General features: G+C 38.1%; 1 protein-coding gene across 13 annotated transcripts in view; it reads right to left on the bottom strand.

The window, feature by feature from the left end:
• The window catches only part of PEX5L (peroxisomal biogenesis factor 5 like), a 106,128-nt gene that overhangs the window by 25,503 nt on the left and 62,606 nt on the right, over window positions 1–18,019 (bottom strand). For 2 of the 13 annotated variants that reach the window (XM_088170974.1, XM_088170977.1), the window contains exons 1-5: window positions 16,623–16,637; window positions 14,733–14,837; window positions 13,417–13,455; window positions 2,822–2,933; window positions 751–960 (exon numbers count right to left, since the gene is read on the bottom strand). In XM_088170974.1, the coding sequence (XP_088027100.1) occupies window positions 751–960; window positions 2,822–2,933; window positions 13,417–13,455; window positions 14,733–14,801 (430 nt within the window). In that variant the 5' untranslated portion in view covers window positions 14,802–14,837; window positions 16,623–16,637. Of the gene's footprint in view, window positions 1–750; window positions 961–2,821; window positions 2,934–10,714; window positions 10,731–13,416; window positions 13,482–14,732; window positions 14,838–16,622; window positions 16,640–18,019 lie in introns of those variants that run through there. The other 11 variants (XM_088170975.1, XM_014871541.2, XM_088170981.1 and 8 more) reach the window with 8 other exon arrangements.

Genomic DNA, 18,019 nt, shown 5'->3' with positions numbered 1-18,019 from the left:
TGTAGGCAACTGATATTATTCAGTTGTGTCAGACTCACTTTGCAAAGAGCAGATGTTCAGCTCCTGTTTGAAGATAAAGGTCTCTAAAAGAATTTCTGTGCTGATGAATGGAAAATTTGCTGCCTCGGTATAAATTACATTTACCTTGCAAATTTCTCAGTTGCACTGCAAGTAATTTAGTTTGGATGGAACTAAATCAAATTCACCTTTTCCAGAGCTTGTCAATTGATCAGGCTTGGCAGGATATTGAGTTGTTTTAGGGATTTTTTTTTCAGTCTGTATAAATATATCTCTCCTGTCAAGAATGGATTTTTTTCTCTGGTACGCATAGATAAAGCAGTATTTACAAATATAAATGTATATTTCTGGCACCTGCAATTCTGAAAAGGACATCAATGTGGGCTGCCTCTCATTTGTGTCCTTTACCAATTTCTCATCACACCCCTTGAGATTTTTCTACCATTTCACACACCCTGACTAAATTTCTTTTTTCAAAGAAATTTCAAAATTTTATTAGCACACTTAGTGACAACTTAATAGGTATAATAGCAAAGGCAAAATGTAAAATGTGTGCACAGCTCTTAAGGTTTAAAGTGCTTCAAGTAGTTTATAATGGGGACCTGAATATATATAATGATTAAATGTGGTGCAGCAAAAATTCTGGTGTTGCTTATAATTTTGTGATAGTAGCCAGGAGAAACCTGTGCCAAGCAGGGCTATGGAGCACTGATGAAAGAGCTACACTCTTACCTAAATCTAGAGAAGACTTGTCTGCAACTCTGGCAGCCTGGACTTTCTGCTCAGAATCCACACTGATCAGGTCAGGATTCTCTGTCTTCTTTCTGTGGGTTGAAGCTTTTAAGCCTTCACTTCTTGAAGGATTCTCTGATTTCTTTGCTTTATTTTGGGTTTGTAAGACAGGTTCACTGAGATCCAAGAGATCCAGACCTGTTGATAATACTTAGAGACAAAATGTTAAAATTCAATGTAGATTTAATTCAAATAGATCACTTTTAAAGATGTTTCAATTGGGGAAAAAATTATGCGTTTGAATTTGGCTAGAGGAGGTGCTTATTTCCTGGCTAAAGATGCTGACCAGATATTAAAATATGCCTGGGGATTTCAAGTGCTTAACTAAATGCAGTTTAGTGGATTTTCAAAAAAGGCTTTTCCTCTGAAAATCTTAAAGACATGTGAGGTCTTAAGGCTGGGGCCTTCACAGATTTTTCTCTGTTGTGAGGGCTCCCTGTTCAAGTGAGCTTTTAGATAAGATTTGGTTTAATCTTATGATTTGTAAAGTCCTGCTAACAGCTGCTTAGGGCAGTGCTGCTGGGAATCCACTCGGGAATAGCTGGAGCAGGCAGCTCCCAGGGTGGAGCTGGGTCATAAAGGAATGAAAATGTTTATTAATGCTTTCTACTGTTGTTGGTGTTGGTCCTTTGGGCCATAAATACTGAATATAAAGTCTAATGCTATTTCTATTAAGGACTCGATCAGTATGAAAGGAATGTTCAATTTCAGCTCTTCTTTTAAAATTTGCCTAAAAAGTAACATTCACAATTCTTTAGCATGTAAAAGGTAGAAAAACCCCTTCATTATCATCGTGTTACATGGAAGGTGTTTTTGACAAATCAGTTTGCATTATCTCTTGCAGTGCTTTATCTGTGTTTTTGGAAATCACTGAATTTCTTCAATCTTCATAGAATAATTTATTTGTTTTATTATTATTAAATAAATCTAATTAACACCCCCACCCCAATCTGACAGATATTCAAGACAGGTGTAAAGTTTACAGGTACATTTTAAAACAAACACCGTTCTCAAACAATCTGAAATAGTTCTATTCATCCCTGTAATATCTTCAGCTATATTTTTAAAGGGAAAAAATATTACTTACAATTGTTATCTAATTCAGTATTTCAGCTTTTGTTACTAGAACTTGCATGCTGCTTTAGACCCATATTAATTAGATGTCAAGATAATCACTCAGTTGTCAATTATTCAATTAATAATTTATACATTTTAATTAAATGGCTCCTAACAAGCCAAGTCCTTTTATGAGACAGCAAGAGACCACAGTGGTGCTGTGCTGATATTATTATTTCTCTGCTGATCTGCTCAACAGCATCGATCACCTTGCACAGATACCCAGTAGGAGGGGGCTAATTTCTAAAAATACTTCCAAAGGACAATATACTTCAAATAGAATTCAGTAGAATTCAAAAGGTTTTCAGGATTTACTCTTTGTTTCTGTTACCTTCTCTAGTACCCCACTGCAACACAAAGGAGGTAAGAAATAGATGAGATCCTTTCACTAATGAAGTGTCTGAAATCAGCCTGGGTGAAGTGTTTTGATACCACTGCCTTTCTCTCTCTAACATCTCATCCAAAATTTCATTTTAAAAAATCTTTCCGAGTAAGGAATGCATTTGATTAAAAAAACAGACTAAATGTGGCTTTTCCCATAGGTTAAAATTTTGCAAAACCAAATACGGAGAATTTATTCAAATTTGTATGTACACCGTGAGACTTAAACAAATTGCATTAATTTCAGCCCCAAAGATCTGCTAGAACTGATGTGATTTGAATCACATTAGATTTCCCCTAAAATGTAATAAACAAAGTTTTTCTTCTAACGGGTCAGGCAACTATAATTTAATGCCAGTTTGTGATTTTGTGCACACAGTAACAAACCAAGAAATCACTTGACAAAAATGTGCTGTAATTAAGCTAAAACTAAAACTAAAACTAAAACTAAAAAACTAAAACTAAAACTAAAATTATTTTTCTCTAGTGAGGGATAGTAAAGAATGTTGTTTACCTGCAGTATTCGATGTTACAGGCCTTGCAACAGCTTCTGGCTTAGTTTCACAGAGAAAGTCATCAATGGAGGGGCTCAGGAGGGGTCTGCTCTCCTGTTGCTCATTCACCAGCTAGCAACAAAGAACCCCAGGTCACAGAGTGCTCTTGGGATGCAGAATTTACAGAAATAAAACATATTCTCACAATATCATGTGCTTTATTTTTAATTGTGAGAGTAAGATATTGCAATTAGATGATGCACAGATAGCGCTGGGATTAAAATAAAAAACGGTTTAGTTACTCTTTTGGGGCAAAATTATATTCCAATTTAAAACATCACACAAAAAATAAAGCAGCAAGATGATTTTTCCTCAGCAGTAATTGCATACTATTGCTTATAGGGCTAAAGTTACAGGGCCTGATGCAGCTCCCTTTAAATCCATAAATCCATGGTGAAGTTGCCCTTCTTTATCACCAGGAGGCTAAGCAGGGCTTTTCTTTTTTTGGAAGTGGCCTTTTTTTTCCTCACAAGTAACATCCTTCCCCACAGAACTTCCACAATAGCATTTCATCTTGCAAATAAGCATTAGCCCATTAAACAATAACCTGCAGAGACAGGAAATACTTGTCTGTCATACAACGACATGTGAATGACAGTGGATGGAGCCTGGTGAGTGTATGAACTTTCTGCATGAGTTCTGACTGTGGGAAGACTCATACAACACTTTTTTATTTATGAGCAGTTTTCCATTTTTAATTGGATGAATGCACTGGTGTTCTGCTACCTGACAGAAATCTCTGTATTACAGGCTATTTAATGCATTAGGAATTTAAAACTGTGCAAGTCTCAGAAATAAAAGCCTCGTCTTTGCCATCTATCTCTGATTAGAGGATCAAGACCTAAGCTGAGCTGGAGGGATATCTGACAGTGTGCCCTGCACTTACTTTATCTTAGTATCTTAATTTCTTTATCTGAAAAAACGTTTTCCCACTGTTGCTTTTGTCTGGAGCTCTTTCAGCTTTATTTTATCCTCTCCATCTTCTTCTTCACCTTTTGTTCTAACTCTTTTTCCATTGTTGAATTTTCAAAATTTTCTCTCAGATATGTCTGAATTTTTAAATTTAGGATGCTAACATGGACTAACACTGGCCAAAAATGGTATTTACTCATCCTAATATTTGTTAAACACTGGCCCTGAGCTGCTCCAGCAGCAGGATTATCTCTAAAGTTATTACAGCAAACCAGATTAGATTCACTGCTGTTCAGTACTTGATTTCTGTGTTGCAAAGCTGCAGCAAAATACTGGAGCTATTGAAATAACAAGCCCATTATTTTGATGGATCAAAGATTTAAGCTGATATCTAACACTGACTTGCTGTGTGTGTGCACGAGTGCATCTGCCCAGGACCTGAGATATTGCATTGAAACACCAGTTTCCATGAGCACCATGGAACACAGATGAGTGATTGCCTGCCCAGCTGAGTGCAGCCCAACGTGCAAATGTGGGATCTGAATTTAGAACGCTGGCAGTGATGCTGTCCCAAACTCCAGATGTGCATGTGCTAAACCCAGACTGCAGACATACCTCACCAGGGAATTAATCATGAGGGGTTTAAATCTGGATTGCCTGTCCAGGTTGCTGTCTCATTCAATGCACAGAAGGCACCTGCTTAATTTGGTAAATCTCAACACTTGATTGGAAATTGCATTTATATCCACTGCACATCTTTGTTTTCCATTATCCCCAGGTCTACAAATTTACCTAACGGTGGTATTTAGGACTTAAGCAGACCTAATTTTTTCTTTTTATGATTTGGTGACAGTCCTTACTCATTACTATTTTGAAAAACATGTGGATGCCTTAAGAGTTGAGTCTTTTCCAAACTACCTTTAGTATTTTAAATTTTTATCTCGGTATCAGCAAAAGTTGCTTGTATATATTTTTCTTTTTGCATTTACACAGCATAAAGAAAAATCCTAGACCATTTGGAGAGGGAGAGGAGGGAAGAAAGAAGACAGTTCTGTAGGAATCTGTGCAAATATAAAAACTTCATAGGAAATAGTCTGTTTCTGTATCTATAAGACTGTCAATAGGATACATTATCACATAAGATTCAGATTCTTATCAAGTTTCCAAATACATTCCATGGAAATTTTCTTCAATGGGAAAGAATGCGGGAAGGATGAAATGAAGAAAGATTATGAGAACCAAAGTACCCAAGATCACTCATTGCAGCCAGTGAAGAATAGAAAATCTGAAGACCAACTGGAAAGGCAGTTTATTGCCCAAACCTGCTGCAGAGGTCAGAGGATAAACTCTGGGAAGAGCAGAAATAATGTTAAGAATCAGAGTCATGGAGAGGAAAGAGACAAGACTTAATAAAGATCTGAATTTTACCAAGGTCTAATGAAGTGTGAGGTCTGATAATTTTTTTTCCTTTTCAAAGATAGTTGTCACATCCTTAGAATTTTCTTTAATTGTGTTCATTAGATTTATAACATTTTAAAGGAAGACTAAAAGAGTTTGACTAGCTTAGACTAACAAAATGAAGATTGAATAGGAATGTAGTTATTCTTCATGTACACTCTCCCTTTGGAGAGTGGTCAGATGACACTGGAGGAGCAAAGTTATTTCAGCTATAGAGAAATGTTGGCCTGATAACAGAGTTCTAAACTGGGCATGAGAACATCTGGTCTGGGAATTAAAAGAACTCAACTATCACAGCAATGAACTGCATGAACAGTATTTTTTTCTTACTGTAGGGGGACAAAATTCCCACCTTTTTAAAATGGCTGTTGCCAAGCCTTCGGCATCGCTGTTTCTGATGTGAATGTGACCCAGAGGATCCCTCCTAGTCCTGTGTCCTATGCTCTCATGGCTAAGGCCTAGAAGCTGTAGGAATGTCTTATTCAAAGGTTGGTTCCTGTGAAAAATTAATCTGCTTTCAACTCAAATAGTTTTGTCAAAACAGACTGCAAAAACATGACCACATCTACTAATTCTCAAGAAACACAAACTACCTATGTATAGCAGCAGAAAATATTAGAAAAATACTCTTTTGATGTGAACCAGACATTTAATGATGAATTAAGACTTAACAAGTTAGAGTGCCATGAGATGATATTTTTTCTGTAGAGAAGTGGGCAGTGGGGTAGGTTTCTGACATTACTCTGTAAGAAATGCCACTTGTTAAGCCCTTGGAATTTCATTTTGCTGCCTCATATACTGTACCAAATTTATCCCTCGCTTAATGCTGCTCAAGTTATTAGAGTTATATCAGGCATGAATTTGGAGTAGTACATAAAAGATTTATGAGATGAAAACTATGATCTATATTAAACCAATAATTTATGGTTCTCAAGCACCTTTCAGGTTGAAAATCACAGAATGCCTTAAAACATTCATGAATCAAGCCTGGCACCACCGCAGAGCTGAGGAGTATTATCTGTGTGTTGCAGATGAGGGAAGCAAAGTAAAATTAGGGAAGTCACCCATCATCCCTGGGTGCTGGAGGAGCAGCAATGGGGGGCAGGAGCCGATCCTGCACGGGGTTTATGTGCCCAATATCTGTACACACATCAAGTGGTGCAGACTCAGCCTGGGAAAATGGGAGGATCTCAGGACTAATTTAGCCAGTGGGTACCATAAATTCTCATAATGTCTTTAGAAACTTAAATTCTCTCTATAAGAGTCACTTTAATTAAAGAAGAAGCCCACTCACTCCTTTAATTGCAGGATATGTGAAATCTGTGGAGGCTGATATTCCCTACTACTAACTCATCTGAAGACACTCATCCATAGTGTAAGATACTTCTAAATTCAAATGAGTCTTCTGGGAACAGCACAGCAGAAAACGGTGTTTTTCTTACCCCAGTACTGCTACTGCAATTTTTCATTCCAAAAAGCATGTCAGTGGGGCTTTTGAGTGCTTTGGGAGAGATACTGGGAGAGTCAAAAGTGTCTGATATCAACCCCACTACTTCAAAATATGCAAAGCAAGGATCATTTAGCAGCAACTAAGGTATGGTCCTTCCAGCCCATTTTATATCCTCTCACTGCATTCCTAATCTTGTTCCGTTTTCAGTGCACAAACCATCCTGGTTTGTTTCTTTTTAAAAACTTTACTAGGGCATAACATAATGCTAGTCTTTAAGATAAATTATTTAGACTCTAAATCGGGTGGACTTCCAGTCAGGCATGGGCAGCTAATTAACACCTATGTTTTGAGCACAGAGTGAACTAGTTCTCTTAAATTAAGTGCCTAAATTCCTTCCATGTTCAATAGGGAGAGATAAATGCCTAGAAAAGCAACTCCAGAGGGAGATTGTGCCTGTCCAATTTAGGCTGTCCCTCAGGAGGCTCTCAAAGGCACCTAGCTTTCCCCCTGGCTATATATGGGATTTATTTTAGAAGGACTGGCTCAAAAGGCATCTAAAATTTAGATATAATTCGCTACTAAAGTGAGTTGGATTGAATTTTGGATTAGTTCCATTTTGTTGCCTGAGCCTGATTGAATTACTCATGGCACTAATTTAGGAAACCCCAAACTACTACTGGGTAATCCCCTGTGCAGTTCAGCAGCAAAGCTGCTCCTGGGTACTGAGACTTTTTCCTGTGCTGCCCACTCAGTGTGGTTGGAGGATGGTTGGGCTGAACCAGTGACATGAGCTGCTCCAGGGGGCTCAGAGAGCATGGGAGAAGGCAGGAAACATTTAACTCCGATTTTCTACTGGAAAAAGATTATATTTGAACTTTGCTCTGAGAAACTTGTCTGCTCTTTGGGTGACACTGGACAAACAGGTATAAGAATCAGATAATTCCAGCAGCTTGTAAGTGCTTAGGCAGAGACACCAGCTAATTTCAATCACTAATTATTTTTAGCATACACAGCAATGGTTTCCTGACAGGTTCTCTGCACACACCTGGCACCTCATGACCTTTGGTGGCACTCACTGGGATAAGAGGAAACAAATACATTTATTTCTACTACCTGACTCTTTCTAAAAACTGATAACTGGGAACTCCAGTTAAGAATGTAGGTTATTGTTTTCTAGAGCATAACTAGAAGTATTGGCCTGACAGTTGTGTCTGTGGATCATTATCTTGGCAGGATAAGAACTGGAAGACTTCCTTTCCTGGTTGCGGAGGGGTATTTGGAGAGGGAACTCCTGACAAAATCAGTAGTCTCGTGATAAAAGTTAAATTACATGAGTTTTTGGTTTTTTCTTTTCTCATTTTCCTAGTATGTTTATAAAGACTTTACAATCAAAATTACTGTTTCACACACTTCCTTTATTCTTGTGTAATGTGTGATTACTTCTTGGCTTTTTCCCTCATCCTTGTGCTAGATTGATACATTATTTCTTCTCTGTCACTCTACTATGAATGTATGTCCCAATGAAGCTGACATGAGAGCCAAATATCTGGTTTTCACCAGAAGAGAGAATCGATTCACATGGCAATGGTATAACTGACTTTTGCCTCACATGAATTATGGGAAGCTCTAAAACTGAGGTGAGTTCACTGCACCCTCTTGCAAGGAGCCCTCTGGTGTTGCTGCCTCTCTGAAGACCAGCCCTGCTCACCAGTGAGAACCAAAGACTGCTGATGTGGCCTGTGAATCAGAGGTGACAATTCCTTACCTGTAACCACACAAGCTAAGTCACTCCCAGGGCTTCACACAAACAGCTGTCAGGGTCTGTGTGAAGTCAGAGAAGCTGTGGGAGGATTGCTGTAGACACTGCATTTGACATTTGAATTCATGTGCCAGCTGTGTTGTTTAAAACCTTTGCTTATGTTGCATCTCCATAAAGAGCAGTTGCTCTGCTGGGTGACAGCTCTTGTGTCACACCAACACCCTGCTTGTGTTTCTACTGCTGACCTGGACAAGTCATGGTGTGTTGTTGCAAGGTAAATTTAAACATCTCACAGCTCAGTATCTCCTTCCCTCTGTTCAACCTCGTCTGGAAAAAGGAGGTTTAACATGGGAGCTGTGTCTGGCTCCTGCATTTTGGCCTGGCTCCAGCTAAGCACTTAAAGATGCTCTGCAAACTCAAGGTTAAGCACGTGCTTAACTGTCCTGTTGGACCAGAGCCATGGGGGAAAAGGAGGAAAGTTACTTTTGCCATATTTTAACTGTGACTGACAGTTTGGCCTTTACCCATACAGAAATGTGATGTATTGTGAATCTGCCTGTTGCATTCATGCCTGCATGCTCCATGCACTTCTTTAAGTTAAAGGAAGCTGTTATCAAAAATGGAGTGCCTCTCCCTCCTGGGTGTTAGGAGATTTTATTTATCATTTGGCCATGAGTTTTCTTTGTGTGTTACCTGGTGACTTATGTTTCAGCCTCTCCCCTGCCCCATGCCCTTATCTAGGCTGAAGATCTACAGCAGTGATCAAAGACAACGTTTTGTCATTGCCACGGATAATTTGAGATCCCTGCTATATTTTTGTATATGTAATTTCTTCACATGGATATTTTCTTGTCCTCTCTGTGGATTTTTCTTCTCAAACAAAGTTCTGCAGCATATCTAGAGTTAGGATGTGGGTTTGGATGTGTTACTGTGTCTGGTCATAGGAACCAAATCATAAGTTCTTGTTACGTGGGCTTTCCCTGCCATGACATGTCTGGTTGCTTTGGGATGCTTTCAGCAGATTGGAGAGCTTGAAACTCATCAACTGTTTGTGAACTGCAATTCAGTAGAACAGTTTCACTGAAAAAACAGCAAGTTCAGTGATCTAGAACTGTAGCATGTGGTATGCAACTCTTTAACAGGACAGTATATTCATACCTGAAGTGTTCATGAATGAAGAGCCAAGAAGTTTCTGAAAAGTAACTCCTAATAATTAATATAAAAGCCAGAGCTAAACTTATGTATTATATTATTCACAAAAAAAGTTTGTCCAATCTTTCTGTCCTTAAGGAATAGTAAGGAATTTTACAATTTATGAAACAGTATGGTTAATTTCTTCGTTTTATTAAAAAATATTACACTATCAATTCCCATGGTTATTTCAAATTAGAACTGTAATTTTGTGAAAAATGTATTTAATTTAGTTGACAGAGAGATCTATATAACTTTAGGAAAGCAGCCAATTTATGACTTTTAAGCATATTGTCAAGGCAATTTTATTGTACTCATGAGAATATTTCTGCTGAAATTATGCATATGGCCCTAAAAGCAATAAATGTTGAGCAATATTTAACTTAGAGGTAAAGAATCAATTAATATTTGTACTGCTAAGCATGCATTTATACATTTTTGTGTTTCTTTTTTCTGCTCTTCATGTATTTACCCTGTCCTAATAATAGATGAAAAAGAGTTATCAGTAGGACTTAGGATGTGTCCCCAGATAAACTACTCAAAGCTTTTATAGTAAACCAGATTTGAGATGTATAGAACATACTGCTAATGAATTTATCATGAATCCTTTAAAAAGATTGAAAAAAATAGGATCTCAAGTCTAGTTATCCTAAGATCAGTGAAGAAATTGCCACTGTTCTCAGAAGGCAGATTGGAATGTACAGTGAATTCTTGCACTCCAGACTTTGATAATGACAATAATTAAATCTGGCATAATTTTTGCCTTTTTTATGTGAAGGTATTTCATTTAGTTAAAATGGAATGAATTCTGGTTTAGGTTGGTGTAAAAGAGAAGGGAAGCTAATTACATCCACTGGAACATCCCACCATTCTGTTATAATCTTTTTGAGAAAACATTTATGGAGTGGGCTGGAAGTCAGAGCAAGCCTAATGCTAAGAAGCTTAGAATGAACATGATTGATTCAAATGGGACTGTTAAGTTTATATGGAAAACTGTGATTATGCAATCAAATTCATGTAGTGAGCCCTTGATACACACATCACAAAATCTACCAACAACATTGGGAGCTGAATATTAGCTACCTTTAATCTGATTCCTCTATAAAATTGAATGGAAGCATTCAAAAATCTCCTGTTAGAGATTAAAAAACCCCAAACAACCCACCAAAACCCACATAAAAGGCCCAGAACAAAACAAATATTAAAAAAGCCTAACAAAGCAAGCAAGAAAAGAAAACTAAACCTAAGCAAAAATATACCACCACCAAAATAAGTAAATAAATACATACATACACACATACAAACATACATAAAAGCAAATGAAAACAAAAACACCAGAACAGTGGAATTTAGGCAGTGGAAATGTTTGAGAATTTTATTCACAAGCCCTTAAGCAAATATAAATGTGCTTAGAACAACTAAGTATTGGCATGCAAATGAATTTCAATTTAAAAATAATAGTTCCTATTCTGAATGCTAACTAATACCTTATAGATCATAAAAAAAGCCTTAAGCATCTGGTGGAGTTAATTGGGGTGTAGTAATGAAACATCTCTCTTTTTCTGACATGTGCTGTAGCCTGCATTTTTCACAGGGGAGGGTGAATTTCAGCATGGTTCTTATAATGTAATTCCAGCTTTTAAAATTTCTTATTTCCAATTCAAATACTAAACCCTAAAGTGTTCTGTGGGCTAACTTTTAAAATTATAAGTGCTCGAGACCAAAATTTTGTTCTGAGCAATGTCGGTGTGGGTCCCATAAATTCTAAGTAGGCAGCTCCTGTATTTTTCAGTTACAAGCAGAAGTGGGGAGTAGCTTTCAAGATATACTTTGCATTTCTTTTTCCTATTGGTGAAGTTTTCATGGACTCCCATTTCTGTTCCAGAGTATATTGGCCACAGGACTGTCATGGATGTGGATCCCCTCCTGCAGGTCTTTCCTTCTGTTGTCTTTTTAGAGATCCTACCATGAGCAGCTTTCCAACCTGTGTACTCTGGTAAGGAATCTAAATTAGGTGTGATGGATCTGGGACAAATAACTCCTGTGACACTGTGAGATTTCTTTTGTTTTTGCAAAACGTTTAAGCATGAACATTTTACTGCTCAATAAAGCAGTTAATCATATTTTAAAGTATAAGTCTGGGTCGAAGTATGTGATTGAATCAGATCCTTTGAAGTTCACTGACCTGTAACAAATTGGGAATTTCATAGCTGACTGCACAATTCAACTTTGACTTCAGGGCATGGTTAGGTTTAAATTTCTCATTAGAAAGTAATTCTGAAGCAAGATTTTTTTTCTCCTGACAAATGCAAAGAAGCTGTGAAGAATAATTTTATTTTGCAATTAAAACCAAATTTATGCATGATTTTTCTCATTTATTTCTCTGCTTCAGGTAGAAGTAATTGGTTCATAGCTTAATATCTAGGTAATCTTTGAACCTTCAGCAAGCTTTCTTACATGTTTTTCTAGGTTCTATTAATGTGAAAAAAATACCTCTTTTTCATTTGTCCCAGTCTATTAGGAATTATCTTTTAAAATATAAAGGGAGACAGCAACATGGATAGAGTTATATTCTATAAAATCCCATTAGAACTGGAAGATCACTCTCTTGATGCTTGAAGTATTAAATTTGGCAACTACTGAATCCTTTTTCACACCAATAAGTGTGAAGAAAGTGACTTTTATGGAAGGTAATTGAGACAGGAAGACAGGATTACAAAAAATAGATACTGAAAGGTCCATTCAATTATTAGGAATACCCCTCTGCTCACTGTAGTACACTCATTACTGCTGGAATGGTGATTGAGATTCCCAGTTGCCATATACTGCCGTAGTCCCACAGGAATCTGCAGTACTTTTTTGGTTAATGTAATTTGAAAATTTGCCTCCAGTTTTGATGATATAAAACTATATCTGATTGTATATAAAATAATATGAGAATTGGAAACATAGTTCAAATTTAATTTGCAGTATTTATTCAAAAGATAGGTTTCATATTTTAAAAGCTGGACTTTGCTAGGAGCATTACAATAAAATGGGACTATTTATCTGTCTTGTTCTGTGCTGGATATATTTTTACCATTTTCCAGAGGAAGAGAGCAAAGAGACATATTTTAAATTACAAATTCAGGGGCCTATGTACATTATCACTATCAAAAAGCAGATTTAGAGACTCTTCTTTATGTATCAGATTCCAATTATGCTTCCTGTGGAGTCTGTCTCCACAGTCAAACATAATTAATCCTCCATTCATCAAGGATTTTGGAAATGGGGATTTCACTTTTTTTTTCTCTTAGAAAAGCCAGTGCTCCTCTGTCTGGGCTTGATCCTTGCATTTCAGTTGCAGGTTTTTTACTTAGGTAGCTGTAAGGTTAGAGCAGCAGAGCTACTTAATGCATTAAATTACTCCCTAAGATGTGGACCTGACCACACTGGGTTTGGTGAGAACTTAGGAAGGACCAGGCTTTATTCTCCTGACCCATCTGGCTTGGGAAGTCTGCAGTCAATCTGGAACTTGTTCCACCCCGTGAGCAGCAACCACATCCATCTGTTTCATCATGTAAAGAGCAGAGACAGACACTGGGATGGGGATGGTGGACACAGCAGAGCGTTTTCCTGCAGGGATGGTGGGGATGAGGGGTTCACACGGACACACTGCAGTGACAGCATCTCAAACCAACACTTCAGCCAGACAATTAGGGGACAAATGACAAATGTATGCAACGTGGTCGCACAACTGCACATCACATGTACATGATGCAGAGATGGCTATGGAAAATACTCACTTTTTCACTTGATTCTGTTTCCTTTTGGCTTCTGCACCCCTTTGGTGCATAGCAGGGAAGTAGGTATTTGTGTTTAGTGGAAGAAATTACACTGACTAACAGACACAAGCATTTTACTCATAAATTTATCATAGACTATTGCTGAGGAGACTGACAGACAGCCACTACAAATGGTGTGTTAAACATTTAATGAACCCAGGCTGAACTCCTGGCCCTGTTGAAGCCAATGGAAGGTTTGCATGTCAATTTTTTTTTTTTGAGTGCAGTGAAGGTTTAGAGTGGACAGCATTTTATGTGGGTTTCAAATTGTTTGTTTATCACTTGGTGGAAAATCAGAAATTATGCCTTAAACAGAGCATCCTTTTCCTCGGTGAAATTTCTTCATAGACATTGGAATTCACCATGAACAAAACCTGGCGTTCAACAGGGGCTGAGGAGGAGGTGCCAGACCTGGTTTCCAAATTAGTAGATGGTGTTTCTAGAATGTTTATTAGTGCAGCACTTCTGCAATGCTCTTCTGGAGAAGTACGTGCTGGTGTGTGTGCATCTGAGAACTTTCTAAAGTACAGTAGCTGTTGTGAGAGGAATACAACAGGACTGTGGATTTCATTTAAGGCTCTCACATAAAAACAGCTTCCAGCAATTTCCATTCCTGATGAGCTGGAAGTATTTGTGTGCAGTAAGTATCGGCAGTAAACTAAATGCCCTTGCCTGGGGAGCAAAATCATGTACGTGAGCAACATAAGGGAATAAAATTCACTCTCGTATGAGAGTGCTGTGATTTACATTAGTGTTCAGTCACTGTCTTTAACAAACTAATGGAACCACCAAATGCTCGGTGGCTACTCCAAGGTATGTGTAAGGTTTAGTGTGGGGACATAAGTCCTTCCTTTGACTGAAAGTGTAGAAATGAAAGCAATGAGATGTGCAAAGTCACATATTCTGATCCAGGCCAGGAGCAGAACCCCAGTTAGAGCTTAGGAATGGGATCTGAGATACTGGAAATGACACTACTGTGAACTGGTTGTTTCTTATTTTACATATGCACCGAATGGGAATATTTATACATGAACGGCAAATGAGTATTTATGGCGTGACAATTGATGGAATGAGTTAGAACCGAGACTTTAAACTAGCTTTAAACAACTTTCTGATAACTTAACTTGGGGGAAAAATACATTTTGGTTTATATTTTCACATCAAAACATCCAAACCCCCAGTATTCACCCCAGGCTGTTTTCCCCCCTCAGTGAAGCAGCGGGGCTGGGGACTCGCGCAGCGCCCGCGGCCCCCTCAGAGCCCCGCGCTCTGCCCACCTGGGATGCCACAGTGAGGAGGGGCTTTTCTTCTGCAGACTCCTCCCTCGGAATCTCCTTCATCACCATGGCCACAGCCTTATCGGCCGCCCTAGCGCCTTTGCCCTACAACAGCGAAACCAACAATGGCGCCAAGTCAGCAGCGGGCTCCGACCGCCTCCGCGCGCTCCCGAGCCGGCCTGGCCGGGCCTGCGCCGCCCGCGCCTGCGCCTGGAAGCCAAGCTCAGTTGGAAGCAGAACACGCACGCACTGTTCAAAAATCGTAATAAGAGTAATAATGTAATAAATGTTCCGTCAACCCCACGGTTAAGGAGGCAGTTGGGCTCTAGCCGTGGTCTGGTGGCTCGTTAGAGTTGCCCCAATGAAGCCAACAGGAATCCGGCACTTTCCTGCTGGGCCAAGGCCTGCTGGAAGTTCCCCTGTGCCAACCTTCTGCCGGATCATAAAGCACCAAGGGCTCGAGGATCTGCCCGTTGATTTAGTTGTAGTTATCCAAAAGTTTATACCCAAATTACCTCTTTGTGGGCTTTTTGTTGTTTTCTTAGAAATAGCATCAAGTGGAGTTTTGAAATAAAGCACAGTTCCTTGTTGTTCACTGAGGCAAACTCTCCCTGAAATTTGAATGTATAATCTAGACCCACAGAGTTTATAGCTCTAGTAACATTTAAAAAAGCAATTTACATCATATAAACAGTCTGGGTTTTTGCTAACAGAACATACGGAGCCAAATTCTGCCATCGTAGGCATTGCTACAACGCTTCCCAAAATTGTCATTGTTGTAGAACTTACTGTAAGGTTTTTTGTTTTAACTTCACTTTTCCTAAAATTCTCTTAATATGTTCTAAACTCTGGAAAAAGTTAAGATATTTTGACATTATTTAATGTACATTAGCCAAACAAAAAGTGCATCGGCATTATGTGCCATGCTGTTTGATGCCATTCTTTTTATTTAATGAGGGTCTTTATCATCTTGAATTCATGTGGGTTTCTGTATCTTGATCTTTGGTCTCATTTTGATCTCTGCCTCTTGCAAGTGACAGAGAAGGCTGGAGCTTACACATAAAGCATCACAGCAGAGCTGTATTATGCCAGTGACCCTGGGCAGGTCCTTATTATTATACTTTAAAAGCTCCCATTGATTTCCATGGAAGTTTTAGCTGTGAAAAGACTGCAGGATCTGGCTCCATAAAAGAAGTATTTTACACTGGACTTAAATATATTTAAATCCTTAAAAGTCTATTAACAGGAGGGGATCTTTGCTAAGACATTATATACAAGAATTATCTTTACTTGCAGAGTATTCTGTGTCAAGTAAACCCCCACTATTGTTTATACCGAACTACAGATTGTTTCAGGAACATTTCATCAATTGCAGGTAAAACCATTACATACTATTGCAGGTTCTAAATGGATTTTATTACTGGTCAGGTCAATATTAGATTAGCTTGCTTGTGCAACACATCACAGATACCCTACAGAGAGTTCTTTGCATGCTGCAAGAAATTCTCAGAGCAGAAGTGTCATAAATGATAAGCATGCTGGATTTGTGATGCCTTTGATATCCAAAGAACTGCAAAGTCATTGTAGAATTAAATATATTAAATTCAATGAGAATTGCGTTGGTAAGCAATTCATTTAATTGGTAAGCATATCAAAGGTTCTGGGCCAATTATGTGTTTGTTCATGATTCATATGACATATTCCAGGTCTATGAAGCTTGTTTCCAGTATGACACATGAGCTATCATTAGCTAGCACTAATAGCATGCTATTGGTCTTTATAAAATGTGGTCCTTTTGTGCTGAGTGCTAGAACAAAATCGTTTATCAGTTGGGAAGGATGCATTGGAAAGCATGCAGTGCTTTTTATTTCTTGCAGAGTAAAAACCCACCAAAGCAAAGGTCAGGTCACTTTTTTGAAGACAGAGCCACTTTTTCTTCAAGGTTTCACCTACTGCCTGAAAAGAGTCATGATACTCGTATTAGTGCCTGCTGTTCATCCTCCACACACGTAACTGCAAAGCCCTGGGAGTGGCTGACACCAAATACAAAATCTGTCTCACGAGTTTAAAGTGGCCATGATACAATGGAGAAAAGCAACCCAAAGGATACCTCTGTGCTATTTTTAATGAGTAGTCTCTGGTTTTTTTGCTGGGCAAAGCAAGTGGTTGGATGCTACCTTTTTAAAAAAGTTAGATCTTTAACTTTCCTAAAAGAAAATCACACTTTCCTGTGTGTAAGTCAGGCTGACATTTCTGGTTGCTCAGCCTATGGTACGTGAAACATTTTGAAACAAGAAGTTGGTAGCAATTTCCTGGATACCAAAGAGAAAGCCAATGCAGTGGAATAGGTTAAATTGTCTGATTCTGATGGAGAGGTACACAGGGGAGAAATTCACTGTAAAATGCAGCTTTTTATTCTGTTGACTAGAAATTATTTTGTTGTCCCTTGTAAGGTAAGTAACCTTGAGAATTTTGCTCTCTCTTCCCTGTAGTGACCACTATGTAGTCAATTCTTGCCTATGAAGCCATTAGGCCAAAGAACTGGAGAGAAATAAAACCATTTTTTCTGTGGTTGGAATAACCTTGTTACTGTTGTCAACTGTAGCTGAAATTAAAATCTCCAGCACATTTATTACAATATCTGTTGAAGAATTATTATTTTTTTAAGGTGCTGTTTATATAGCCTCCTTCAATACTAAGTGTTGTTTCTTAGCAAGCCAGAGTGCTATATAAATTTACGTGGTATTACAGTTTATTGCTCAAACCCTGTAATTCTCTAACAGCTAATTTTACACATGCCAGAACTTCAAAACAAACAGCTTTTTGGTAGTGGAGATTTGCAAGGTAAGTTATTTTCTCCTGTAAACCACAGTTTAACAATTTAGTAAATAAATGTAATCATTCCTTATTGGTTTGCAATATAGAGATGGAAACAATTGTGATCTAGAACATGGCAACCCATGTGCAAATCATGACAAATGTGGATTGATGAAGGAAAAAATGTATTATTTATTTTAATGGAACATACTGCTTAAAAGAAAATGAGAAACATGTCAGTATTTCATTACTTGATACATTTAAAAAGTGCAACAGTTCCTTTAAGTAATATCTCCAAACCAAAATAAGGGGTAGAGTTCAGAGTATTCCCCTAATGCTAAATATTTATAATAGCATTGGGTTCAAAACTTAATAATGCTTTCTCAAAGTTTATCCTTTGGGATCAGATAATGGGTAGTAATAGACATTTCCATAGGAGTATGCTGATTTGGCAGGATTTTGTAAGGAAA

The sequence above is a fragment of the Sturnus vulgaris genome, chromosome 10 (genome assembly GCF_052056855.1).
Source record: "Sturnus vulgaris isolate bStuVul1 chromosome 10, bStuVul1.hap1, whole genome shotgun sequence".
Lineage (NCBI taxonomy): Eukaryota > Metazoa > Chordata > Aves > Passeriformes > Sturnidae > Sturnus > Sturnus vulgaris.
Note: the sequence above shows the minus strand (reverse complement) of the source record. Positions and strands in the feature narration are given on the sequence as shown.